General features: G+C 56.7%; 1 protein-coding gene across 1 annotated transcript in view; it reads right to left on the bottom strand.

Annotated features, from left to right (window-relative positions):
- The window catches only part of LOC144950714 (pyruvate kinase PKM-like), a 34,934-nt gene that overhangs the window by 6,009 nt on the left and 15,706 nt on the right, over positions 1 to 13,219 (bottom strand). Inside the window, exons 4-8 of the mRNA XM_078880786.1 lie at positions 9,061 to 9,192; positions 7,324 to 7,510; positions 3,569 to 3,839; positions 1,766 to 1,916; positions 1,415 to 1,567 (exon numbers count right to left, since the gene is read on the bottom strand). Of these exons, the coding sequence (XP_078736912.1) occupies positions 1,415 to 1,567; positions 1,766 to 1,916; positions 3,569 to 3,839; positions 7,324 to 7,510; positions 9,061 to 9,192 (894 nt within the window). The remainder of the gene's footprint in view (positions 1 to 1,414; positions 1,568 to 1,765; positions 1,917 to 3,568; positions 3,840 to 7,323; positions 7,511 to 9,060; positions 9,193 to 13,219) is intronic.

Below are 13,219 nucleotides of genomic sequence, written 5' to 3'. Positions count from 1 at the left end.
TTCGTGGTGGTGATGATGATGGGCGGAGAGATGGTGGTGGTGGTGATGTTCGTGGTGGTGATGATGATGGGCGGAGAGATGGTGGTGGTGATGATGTCCGTGGTGGTGATGATGTTCGTGGTGGTGATGATGTTCGTGGTGGTGATGATGGATGGGCGGAGAGGGTGGTGGTGATGATGTTCGTGGTGGTGATGATGATGGGCGGAGCGGTGGTGGTGGTGGTGGAGAGGTGTTGATGTGAGTATAATATTGACAACACTGCCACATTCCACTCCTTTGGGCAGAGAAGATGCTCCGGACATTTTTCTTTTCCTGTCCGAATTCGATTTTTGACGACTTGAATTTGTTTTTTTTACGCAGGAAAAATCAAACATGGCCGCCCGTAATCCCGGGCACGCGTCGCTGCACAGCGAGTGACGTCACTTCCCGTGGAGTCACTTTGGGGTGACATCACTTCCTCTCCAGGCAGCTGCAGGCACATGCTCGCGGCACCAACAAAGAACACAAAATCAAGCCACAAACGACGCAAACCAAAGGGGCAGCAACAACAACACAAAGCAACGTGCAAAAATAACACTCCGCCCCGTGGCATCTCACACCCCCCCCCGTCCCTCTCCCCAAACAACTGCACCAGCAGCACCAGCACCACCAGCAGCACCATGCAGCCCCGCCGCTGGGGGCGAGGGGGGGGCGCTACCTTCCGCTGGTGGTGAGGACCACAATGGCCGAAGCGGTGCTCTTGAACGAGGCCTCGACGGCGCCAATAGCGACCGTCTCGGTGGGGTCGTGCGTGGCGTGCGTGGCGTGACGCAGGTCGTCAAACACCTGGCGGTGGTACATGCAGGCCTCCGCCTCGCGGGCAATCTGCCCCAGGGGAGACCCGCCAACCACCACCACCGCCACCACCGCCAACAACCGCCGCCAACCACCGGCCACAACAGAAGCAGCCGGGTTAATCGTGGGGGGAAGACGACCGGGAGAAAATCGGTTTCATGAGATGACGATTTGGTTGCTCGTGTGGCTGTGCGAGCGAGCGAGCGGCATGCTGCGAGCTCCGATGTCCGAGTGGCATCTTCGTCACCCCACTTCACTCACTCGCCCACTCAACCACCACACGACTCAACCACTCGCACACTTAGCCTCCACCCACCCACGCAGAGACCCACACACCCACTCACGTGCTCACACATTCACACTCTTACAAGCTTACGGATCTACCAGTGATACACCCACCCACCACACCCACCCACCCACCAAACCCACCCACCAAACCCACCCACCAAACCCACCCACCCAAACCCAAGCCCATCCACACCCGCCCACACCCACCACGTCCCACCCACCCCACCCCGCCCCACCCAAGCCCCACCCACCCCGCCCCACCCACCCACCCCACCCGCCCCGCCCCACCCACCGCGTGCTGGGTGCGCACGGCCTCCAGGGGGTAGTCTCCCTTGGCCGTCTCCCCGCTCAGCATGATGCAGTCGGCGCCGTCCAGCACAGCGTTGGCCACGTCGCTGCTCTCCGCGCGAGTAGGCCGAGGCTTCTTGATCATGCTCTCCAGCATCTACGCACACGCACACGGACAGCACAGCAAGCGTGCGTTATGCATTTGCTGGGTACTTGGATAGGGAGGAGGTGGGCAAGTTAACGAGCAAGTGAGCGAGCGACTGAGTGAATGAGTGGACAATTGAGCGAGCGACCGAGTGAATTGGCGAACAAGTGAGCGAGCGACCGAGCGAATGGGGAGGGGCGAGGCGGGCACCTGGGTGGCACAGATGATCGGCTTGCCGATGCGGTTGCATCGCCCGATCATCATCTTCTGCGCGATGAAGACCTTCTCCGTGGGGATCTCGATGCCCAGGTCGCCACGCGCCACCATGATGCCGTCGCTCGCCTCCAGCACCTCGTCGAACCTCGGAGAGAATCGCCGACACCGCACGCACCGTCACTACAACTAAACTCGAACCGAGCGCTTTTTAGTTGCCCGCTAAAGCTCCCACGGAGCGACAGCTCCTTTTCAGAGGCGACCTGGCAATCATCACAAACGACAGCTCAACGAAGCGGGCTTATCGTCGTCATCGTCGTCACGGGGACGCGTGACGTCGATGAAAGAAATTAGGATGGAAATACCAGAGGACCCGGAGAAAAATCCGTGCGACCACGGGCGCTTTTGTGGCCGTCTGGAACGCTCTTCCTTCAGACGTATCAGAAAGCCACTGGGAGCAATGGCACTTTTAAATCATCATCATCCAGATTGACAAACTAATTTCTTTAGAACTGCTGCTTGTTGTTGTTGTGTTTAGTTGGTTGTCCTTCACCGCCCCCCCCCCGCACCTCCGATTAGCACGGTTGGCTACGTAGGGTGCGAAAGAAGTTCAATGTACACACACGTACACGTTGCAATCGCGCTGCGATCGGGCAAGCTCGCGCCCCCGAGGAATTATCGTTTCCTAACGTCGATTTGTCTCCGTCAGATATTTTCCCCGCTTCTCGTTTCACGGTGCGGCCGCTTTGTCGCCGATTCAAAGCATTCCGCTTTGTCGCCGAGCTTTTGAAAGCTATTCGCCGTGGAGATGAGCCGGCTCACTCCTGCGAAATAAACTCTCCCACGCCCGTCTCTTAGAAGCGTTCTCACCCCGTGGGACACCACAAACTTGAACCGCCGCCTCTCCCCCTTTTCATGTCCATCGGCACGATCGCTCACACGTTGGCCACGCTTCAGCACAACAACTCGCGATCTTGATCACATCGCCATCTTTAGCGCTCACCATCCCCGCTCACCGCCCCGTGCATCCTAACTTGCACACCCACTCGCCACCCCACTCACCGCCCGCTCGCCAACCCGTCACCTCGCTCACCACCCCCTCACCCCGTCACTTATTCACCCTGCTCACCCAATCAGCCCGCTCACCACACAGTCACCCATTTACCCCCATCACCACTCCATCACTCCCGCTGCTCACCAGCCCTGCCACCCATTGCACCTCCATCACCATCACCCCCGCCACTCACCAGCCCTGCCACCCATTCACCCCCATCACCATCACCCCCATCACCCCCGCCACTCACCAGCCCTGCCACCCATTCACCCCCATCACCATCACCCCCATCACCCCCGCCACCATCACCCCCGCCACCATCACCCCCGCCACCATCACCCCCGCCACCATCACCCCCGCCACCATCACCCCCGCCACCATCACCCCCGCCACCATCACCCCCGCCACCATCACCCCCGCCACCATCACCCCCGCCACCATCACCCCCGCCACCATCACCCCCGCCACCATCACCCCCGCCACCATCACCCCCGCCACCATCACCCCCGCCACCATCACCCCCGCCACCATCACCCCCGCCACCATCACCCCCGCCACCATCACCCCCGCCACCATCACCCCCGCCACCATCACCCCCGCCACCATCACCCCCGCCACCATCACCCCCGCCACCATCACCCCCGCCACCATCACCCCCGCCACCATCACCCCCGCCACCATCACCCCCGCCACCATCACCCCCGCCACCATCACCCCCGCCACCATCACCCCCGCGGCGGCCTCACCTGCGCACGCCCTCGTGGTTCTCGATCTTGCTGATGATGAGGATGTGCTTGCCCTTTTCGCCGAGCACGGCGCGCACGGCGTGCACGTCGGCCGCCTTGCGGATGAAGGAGGCGAACACCATGTCCACGCCCTGCTCCACGCCGAACTTCAGGTCTCCGATGTCCTTCTCCGAGATGGCGGGCAGGTCGACCGCCACGCCGGGCAGGTTCACGCCCTTCTTGCTGCCCAGCGTGCCGCCGTTCTCCACCTCGGTGATCATGAAGTCCTTCCCTGGGGGGGGGGGGGGGCGGGGGGTGGCACGAAACGTCGGACGTCGTCGCGCGGCCGAACGAACGCGGACCGGACGAGGCGTCGCTGCGGGAGAGACCCGGGCTGCCGTGGACGGAGGTAGGGAGACAGCCGCTAAACTTTCACCGGGCAGTGGCTCATGGCGGCGGTGGCCTAGGTCGGCAAGGCCTTCGTCCAGGAGGTGGAGAGACCACGACTCTGATGATGATGATGAAGGCCTGCGTAGGCCTTCATCCAGCAGCGGAGAGAGACCACGACGATGATGATGATGAAGGCCTGCGTAGGCCTTCATCCAGCAGCGGAGAGAGACCACGACGATGATGATGATGAAGGCCTGCGTAGGCCTTCATCCAGCAGCGGAGAGAGACCACGACGATGATGATGATGAAGGCCTGCGTAGGCCTTCATCCAGCAGCGCAGAGAGACCACGATGATGATGATGATGAAGGCCTGCGTAGGGCTTCATCCAGCAGCGGAGAGAGACCACGACGATGATGAAGGCCTGCGTAGGCCTTCATCCAGCAGCAGAGAGAGACCACGACGATGATGAAGGCCTGCGTAGGCCTTCATCCAGCAGCGGAGAGAGACCACGACGATGATGATGAAGGCCTGCGTAGGCCTTCATCCAGCAGCGGAGAGAGACCACGACTCTGATGATGATGATGAAGGCCTGCGTAGGCCTTCATCCAGCAGCGGAGAGAGACCACGACGATGATGATGATGAAGGCCTGCGTAGGCCTTCATCCAGCAGCGGAGAGAGACCACGACGATGATGATGATGAAGGCCTGCGTAGGCCTTCATCCAGCAGCGGAGAGAGACCACGACTCTGATGATGATGATGAAGGCCTGCGTAGGCCTTCATCCAGCAGCGGAGAGAGACCACGACGATGATGATGATGAAGGCCTGCGTAGGCCTTCATCCAGCAGCGGAGAGAGACCACGACGATGATGATGATGAAGGCCTGCGTAGGCCTTCATCCAGCAGCGGAGAGAGACCACGACTCTGATGATGATGATGAAGGCCTGCGTAGGCCTTCATCCAGCAGCGGAGAGAGACCACGACTCTGATGATGATGATGAAGGCCTGCGTAGGCCTTCATCCAGCAGCGGAGAGAGACCACGACGATGATGATGATGAAGGCCTGCGTAGGCCTTCATCCAGCAGCGGAGAGAGACCACGACTCTGATGATGATGATGAAGGCCTGCGTAGGCCTTCATCCAGCAGCGGAGAGAGACCACGACTCTGATGATGATGATGAAGGCCTGCGTAGGCCTTCATCCAGCAGCGGAGAGAGACCACGACGATGATGATGATGAAGGCCTGCGTAGGCCTTCATCCAGCAGCGGAGAGAGACCACGACGATGATGATGATGAAGGCCTGCGTAGGCCTTCATCCAGCAGCGGAGAGAGACCACGACTCTGATGATGATGATGAAGGCCTGCGTAGGCCTTCATCCAGCAGCGGAGAGAGACCACGACGATGATGATGATGAAGGCCTGCGTAGGCCTTCATCCAGCAGCGGAGAGAGACCACGACGATGATGACCGTGGTGATGATGGTGGCGGCGGCGATGATAATTATAATTCCATGCGTATAGCAGCTTTTCATCAAGGATATATCAAAGCGCTGTACAGGACACAGCAGCAGCAGACACTCGGCATAATAATAAGATGAATACATTTTAAGAATCATTTACTCAATTAACGAAAAGTTTAATAAGCGAGAACGTTTGCTGACGAGGGTGGTGATGATGGTGATGATGACGGTGATGATACTAATAGGGGGTTTTTTTCCCCTTTTTTTCTGGCAACAAAACAGACACCTTTTGCAAGGAAGCATGCTTACTACATTAACCACAATGCTTACAGTCAAATGCAAACAAAAATCAATACTCTGATAATGTATGCATTGTCTTTGAAACTGATTGGTCCACACCAGAGACAGCTTTCTTTAGAGCCTCGTCTCATATGGTGTTCGACCAGATTACAATGCATAAATTATCAGAGTATGTTTTTTGTTCGCATTTCACTGCAGGTATTGTGGTTAATGTAGTAAGCATGATTCCTCGCAAAAGGTGTCAGTTTTGTTGCCAGAAAAAAAGGGAAAAACCCTATTAGTATATTTTGGTACTGGCAAAGGAGGTCCCATGATGACGGTGATGATGTTGGTGATGATGACGGCGGCGATGATGACGGTGGCGATGACGACGATGTTGGTGGTGATGACGGTGGTGATGACGGTGGTGATGACGACGATGTTGGTGGTGATGACGGTGGTGATGACGGTGGTGATGACGGTGGTGATGACGGTGGTGATGACGGTGGTGATGACGGTGGTGATGACGACGATGTTGGTGGTGATGACGGTGGCGATGACGACGATGTTGGTGGTGATGACGGTGGTGATGACGGTGGTGATGACGACGATGTTGGTGGTGATGACGGTGGTGATGACGGTGGTGATGACGGTGGTGATGACGGTGGTGATGACGGTGGTGATGACGGTGGTGATGACGGTGGTGATGACGACGATGTTGGTGGTGATGACGGTGGCGATGACGACGATGTTGGTGGTGATGACGGTGGTGATGACGGTGGTGATGACGACGATGTTGGTGGTGATGACGGTGGTGATGACGGTGGTGATGACGGTGGTGATGACGGTGGTGATGACGGTGGTGATGACGGTGGTGATGACGACGATGTTGGTGGTGATGACGGTGGTGATGACGACGATGTTGGTGGTGATGACGGTGGTGATGACGGTGGTGATGACGACGGTGGTGACGACGGTGATGACAACGATGTTGGTGGTGATGACGACTACGTTGGTGGTGATGACGGTGATGATGACGGTGGTGATGACGGTGGTGATGACGGTGGTGATGACGGTGGTGATGACGGTGGTGATGATGTTGGTGGTGATGACGATGGTGATGATGTTGGTGGTGATGACGACGATGTCGGTGGTGATGACGGTGGTGATGATGACGGTGGTGATGACGATGTTGGTGATGATGACGGTGGTGATGACGGTGGTGATGACGACGATGTCGGTGGTGATGACGGTGGTGATGACGGTGGTGATGACGATGGTGGTGACGATGGTGGTGATGACGACGACGTTGGTGGTGATGACGGTGGTGATGATGGTGATGACGTTGGTGGTGATGATGTTGGTGGTGATGACGACGATGTCGGTGGTGATGATGGTGGTGATGACGGTGGTGATGATGTTGGTGATGACGATGGTGATGATGTTGGTGGTGATGACGACGATGTCGGTGGTGATGATGGTGGTGATGACGATGGTGATGATGACAACGATGTTGGTGATGATGTTGGTGGTGATGACGGTGGTGATGACGGTGACGATGACGGTGGCGATGACGATGACGCGACGGGCATCAGCAGCGGAGCGAGCGAGCGAGCGAGCGCGTCACCACCGCCACCGCTCGCTCACCCTTCTCCTTGACACAGAGCGAGATGAGTCCGTCGTCCACGTACACCTTGTTGCCGACCTCGATCACCTTGAGCAGGTTCTTGTAGTCCACCCACAGGGTGTGCTCGTCGCACTTGTCCATGAAGGCGTCATCCAGCGTCACCTTGAGCGTGGCGCCCTTCTTCAGCTCCACCTCCGCCGTGCCACTCTGGACAAAAGACAAAAAATTAACCCGTAAAAACAAAGTTTTTCACTATAAATCCTTTATACGCGTGGCATCGGTTTTATTTTATTATTCATTTCTGTTTTTTCTTGAGTAAAGAGTTTCATTTTTATCACATTGGTATTTTTAATAAAATATGAAATTTTTTTTTCCTAAAAAGTGGAAAATTTTGGAATTTTTTTTTCACGAAAATAAATTGTCACGCACAACGAGTCTGTGTGCAAAATGTCAGCTCGATTGGATCACGGGAAGTGGGTTAAAAAACGACCGAAAGATTTGCACGGTCGTAAGCGCGCAAGCAAGCAAGTGAACTTAATATAAAGCATTTAAAAAATTAACCCGTAAAAACTAAGTTTTTCACTATAAATCCTTTATATGCGTGGCATCGGTTTTATTTTATTATTCATTTCTGTTTTTCTTGAGTAAGAGTTTCATTTTTATCACATTGGTATTTTAAATTAAATATGAAATTTTAGTTTTTCCTAAAAAGTGGAAAATGTTGGAAAAATGTTTTCACGAAAATAAATTGTCACGCACAACGAGTCTGTGTGCAAAATGTCAGCTCGATTGGATCACGGGAAGTGGGTTAAAAAACGACCGAAAGATTTGCACGGTCGTAAGCGCGCTGTGACGTTATAGATATATGGTGTCAAAGTATGGACAAGTAATTCGAAGTCTCACTATGAGACATCTCCTTTACCAGTGGCAAAATATAGCAGTAGGTTTTTACCCTTTAAACTGGTACAAAACTGACACCTTTATACAAGGCATCATGTTTGCAATAACCGCAACACAAGCAGTCAAAATGCAAACAAAAAGAAACAACTCTGATGATGATAATGATATGCACTGTCCTTGAAGTTGATTGGTCCACACCCGAGACAGCTTTTCTTAGAGCCGAGTCTCCATTGGTGTTGGACCAGATGACGCCAAAAGGCGCACAACTCAAAAACAGTGCACTATCAGAGTATATAAAGGTGTCAGTTTTGTACTAGTTTAAAGGGTAATAACCTACTATTATAATTAAAAGTCTTTCTAGATTTGAAGCTTTCGTGACTGCAAGGATCCATACTCTTAGGTTGTTCGGTAAAGTCACGTAGGTAAAAAATAATAAATAATATAAATAATAATACAAATAAAATAATAAATCACGACGTTTCGGAGGCAACACAAGTCTCCGTCATCAGGTCATCAGGTGGGACCGTCACAGCCAGATTTACTGTCTCAAGTGTCTCACTTGATGACGGAGACTTGCGTTGCCTCCGAAACGTCGTGATTTATTATTTTATTTCTATTATTATTTCTATTATTTTTTATTATTTTTTATTTTTACCTACGCGACTTTACCAAACAACCTAAGAGTATAATTAGAAGTCTGTTTTTTTGTTACCTTTTCTGGCTATAAAACAGCAGGAGTTGCGAGGCATCGAGTCTGCATTGGTGGTGGGGGGGGAGGGGGGTGTGCAGGGTGGGTGCAGGGTGGGTGCAGGGTGGGGGGCCTCGGGGAGAGGTGCAGAATTGAGGGGGGCCCTTACCCCCTTAATGAGCCCAGTGCGGATCTCGGGGCCCTTGGTGTCGAGGGCGATGCCCACGGGCAGGTAGTTGTAGGGGTCCTTGGCAAAGCTCTCCGTGGCCGCGCGCACATTCTTGATCGTCTCCGCGTGGTACTGCAAACACACACAGGCAAAGATCCCCCGTGTAGCCTCAACAGACCGTTGGGGAAAGTGCTGCTAGGGAGTAGCACCGACGAAGGCCGGCAACACGCCCGCAGTCGTCACGGGGACCGTCCACCGCCCTCCCCTTGCTCACTGCAAGGTCACCCGGAGGTCACCCGGAGGTCACGGGCAGCTCCAGAGCGCGACGACGACAACCACCACCGCCGCTTGTCGCAGAGATTCGGGGTTCGAATTCCAGTGGCCGCCCTGGTCAATACCACGGTGGTGGTGCGTACAACTGTAATACTATTACTACGACTCCCACTACTACGATTTCCCGTGGACATTGCTTTTTTATTTCCCACTGAAGAGCTTCATAGCTCATCGGATTCCTGCCAGCCGAGATGAAGATTCCGATGTTTGGCAAGAGCGGGGCATGGTGCGCCCGCGTCACGGTTACCGCGCTTGGCCAAGTTTGAAAAACGTCACCCTCGGTTGGGATCGCACAGGGCGGCAATCCTCCGATTCCGATCCCATGGCGAGTCTCGGGACGATTTGCCAGGAGCAGTGGTTCTCCTTCACCTGGGGGGGCATCTCGCACCCACCTGGGGGTGGTGGCCAAGTCAGGGGGTGGTGTCGTGCTGCCGTGCGATTCCAAAAAGGGAGGAATTTTCAGCGTCATTTGAGAAAGTGCCGAACGCGGCACCACCACCACCACGCCGGGGGCCGCAGTGGCCGGGACTCTTTGCCAACGACGTCACACCGGGATCTTCTCTTTTTAACATTTTAAATTAAATAAAAACTTAATTGCCACGCGGGGATCTTTTAACGTCCACTGCAGAAATTAAGTGGACGGCGCTTGCAACGGTTCGTGCACAATGGCGGCATTCACCGGGGCGGCCGCCGCGTTTGAACCCCCGCGACACAGCGGCGAACACGCTCCAACTGCAGAGTGATGACGAGTGGGAGGGGGAGGAGGGGGAGGAGGAGGAGGAGGGGGGGGGAGGAGGAGGAGGAGGGGGGGGGGGGGAGGAGGGGGAGGAGGTGGAGGAGGTGGAGGAGGGGGAGGAGAGGGAGGAGGAGCGGCGTCGTCATCGTCGTCGCCGCTGTGACTCTCTGGAGCCGCCCGCGACCTCCCCGCGACCTTCAAGGAGTCAGCAGCAGCAGCAGCAGCAGACTCCTTGAAGGTCGCGGGGAGAGGGGGGGGCGGTGGTGGCGACGGACGTGCGGCCAACGCGGCTAAAATCGGCATCGCGACACCCGAGCTCCTTGCATTCCGGGGCGGGCAACGGGGGAAACCGGGCAACCGGTCGCCCCTGGGTCTCAGCCCCCACCGCCCACCCACCAACCCAACACCACTCCACCCCCACCACACCTACCACCACACAACCTCACCACCACCTCACTCCCACCACCTCCTCACTCCCATCGCCTCCTCACTCTCACCGCCACCTCACTCCCACCACCACCTCACTCCCACCACCTCCTCACTCCCACCGCCTCCTCACTCTCACCGCCACCTCACTTCCACCACCACCTCACTCCCACCACCACCTCACTCCCACCACCACCTCACTCCCACCACCACCTCACTCCCACCATCACCAGCCTAACACCACCCCCTCCACCACCCCTAGGGATCACCCCCCCCCCCCACCACCGCCCACCCCATGACCTTCAGGCGTCCGATCAATTTAAACGTCCAAATCACAGCGGGAGACACCGTGGCCGACGCAGCCGTTGCGAACGTTCCCCGGTTGGGGCCGATTATTTGTTTTTCTCTGCGCGTTTGAGGCCGAGTAGCAGCCCTGCAACTGCCGGCTCGCATCACCGCTGGTGGGAAAAGGGGGGGGGGGGTAGCCTCCGCTAGAGGCCGCTCTGGCGGACTTCTCTTCGCACATTGTGGGCAGTGCTGAGTCTATGGGCAGTGTTGAGTCTGTGGGCAGTGTTGAGTCTGTGGGCAGTGTTGAGTCTGTGGGCAGTGTTGAGTCTGTGGGCAGTGTTGAGTCTGTGGGAAGTGTTGAGTCTGTGGGCAGTGTTGAGTCTGTGGGCAGTGTTGAGTCTGTGGGCAGTGTTGAGTCTATGGGCAGTGTTGAGTCTATGGGCAGTGTTGAGTCTGTGGGCAGTGTTGAGTCTGTGGGCAGTGTTGAGTCTGTGGGCAGTGTTGAGTCTATGGGCAGTGTTGAGTCTGTGGGCAGTGTTGAGTCTGTGGGCAGTGTTGAGTCTGTGGGCAGTGTTGAGTCTGTGGGCAGTGTTGAGTCTGTGGGCAGTGTTGAGTCTGTGGGCAGTGTTGAGTCTGTGGGCAGTGTTGAGTCTGTGGGCAGTGTTGAGTCTGTGGGCAGTGTTGAGTCTGTGGGCAGTGTTGAGTCTGTGGGCAGTGTTGAGTCTGTGGGCAGTGTTGAGTCTGTGGGCAGTGTTGAGTCTGTGGGCAGTGTTGAGTCTGTGGGCAGTGTTGAGTCTGTGGGCAGTGTTGAGTCTGTGGGCAGTGTTGAGTCTGTGGGCAGTGTTGAGTCTCTGGGCAGTGTTGAGTCTATGGGCAGTGTTGAGTCTATGGGCAGTGTTGAGTCTGTGGGCAGTGTTGAGTCTGTGGGCAGTGTTGAGTCTGTGGGCAGTGTTGAGTCTGTGGGCAGTGTTGAGTCTGTGGGCAGTGTTGAGTCTGTGGGCAGTGTTGAGTCTGTGGGCAGTGTTGAGTCTGTCGGCAGTGTTGAGTCTATGGGCAGTGTTGAGTCTATGGTGCAGTGTTGAGTCTATGGGCAGTGTTGAGTCTATGGGCAGTGTTGAGTCTATGGGCAGTGCTGAGTCTATGGGCGGTGCTGAGTCTATGGGCAGTGTTGAGTCTATGGGCAGTGTTGAGTCTATGGGCAGTGTTGAGTCGATGGGCAGTGTTGAGTCGATGGGCAGTGTTGAGTCTATGGGCAGTGTTGAGTCTGTGGGCAGTATGTATGGATGTAGAACTTCTTTCGCACCATACGTAGCAAACTGTGCTAAAAATCCGGAGGCAGGAGTTACCCACACTTCACCCCCCACCACACCTCACCCCCCCACCACACCTCACCCCCCCACCACACCTCACCCCCCCACCACACCTCACCCCCCCACCACACCTCACCCCCCACCACACCTCACCCCCCACCACACCTCACCCCCCCACCACACCTCACCCCCCCACCACACCTCACCCCCCACCACACCTCACCCCCCACCACACCTCACAACCTGCCAATCATGGGACTCGCTGTGGCCGTGCCAGCTTGCGCTGCTGGGTGGCGTCAGGGCTGGATTCAGGAACCAAGCCGCCCCCCCCCCCCCCCATCGTGTCAACCGCCACATTGGCCGGGAGATGGAGTCGAACCGGGGCCCCTCTGGATCGCGAGTCCGGCAACGCCACTACGACACCGCCGCTCACCGTGACGACGACGACGACGACGACACCACCGCTGCCGTGGCAACCGCGTCTCGTAACGATCGATCGCTCATCGCGAACCGCTCGCAGACAATGGGCTAGGCCACCAACCCCCCACACCCCACCCCCCAGCCCCTCCCCTACCCACTCCCCCCACCCACTCCCCCCCCCAAGTCAGCACCTCGCGTTACCTCGGACGCTCCGTTTGCCATTCGCCCAAAGACGCCGAAAATAACCGAGCGGCCATTCCATGCGGTCGGGTTCGGCAAATCGGAAAGGTCAGCCCACGCGTCAGGCGGCACGGCACCATCGCTCAGCGTCGCCAATCACCGTCGCTCACCACCGCTCGCCGTCGCTCACCACCGCTCACCACCGCTCACCACCGACTATTAACACAATCGGGCTGCGATTCCGCACAACCCCGCGAAGTGCACGCGGCAGGGGTGACGTCACGAGGTGCTGCTTGGGTTTACTGCGGGCTCTCCGGCTCCTCCACAGCCAAGGCGCGCGGTACGATGAGACGGGGCGCCTGTGTGACGGGGTGCCCCGGACAAACGTCCCGCCTGGGACAGGACCCCTCCCTGCCAGGGTGCGGCTCGGCACGGCCCCACCCGGTGGCTGGGAGATGTTAACAAC

The sequence above is a fragment of the Lampetra fluviatilis genome, chromosome 59 (assembly GCF_964198595.1).
Source record: "Lampetra fluviatilis chromosome 59, kcLamFluv1.1, whole genome shotgun sequence".
Lineage (NCBI taxonomy): Eukaryota > Metazoa > Chordata > Hyperoartia > Petromyzontiformes > Petromyzontidae > Lampetra > Lampetra fluviatilis.
The sequence above is the reverse complement of the archived record's forward strand: the minus strand, read 5'-3'. Positions and strand labels throughout refer to the sequence as shown.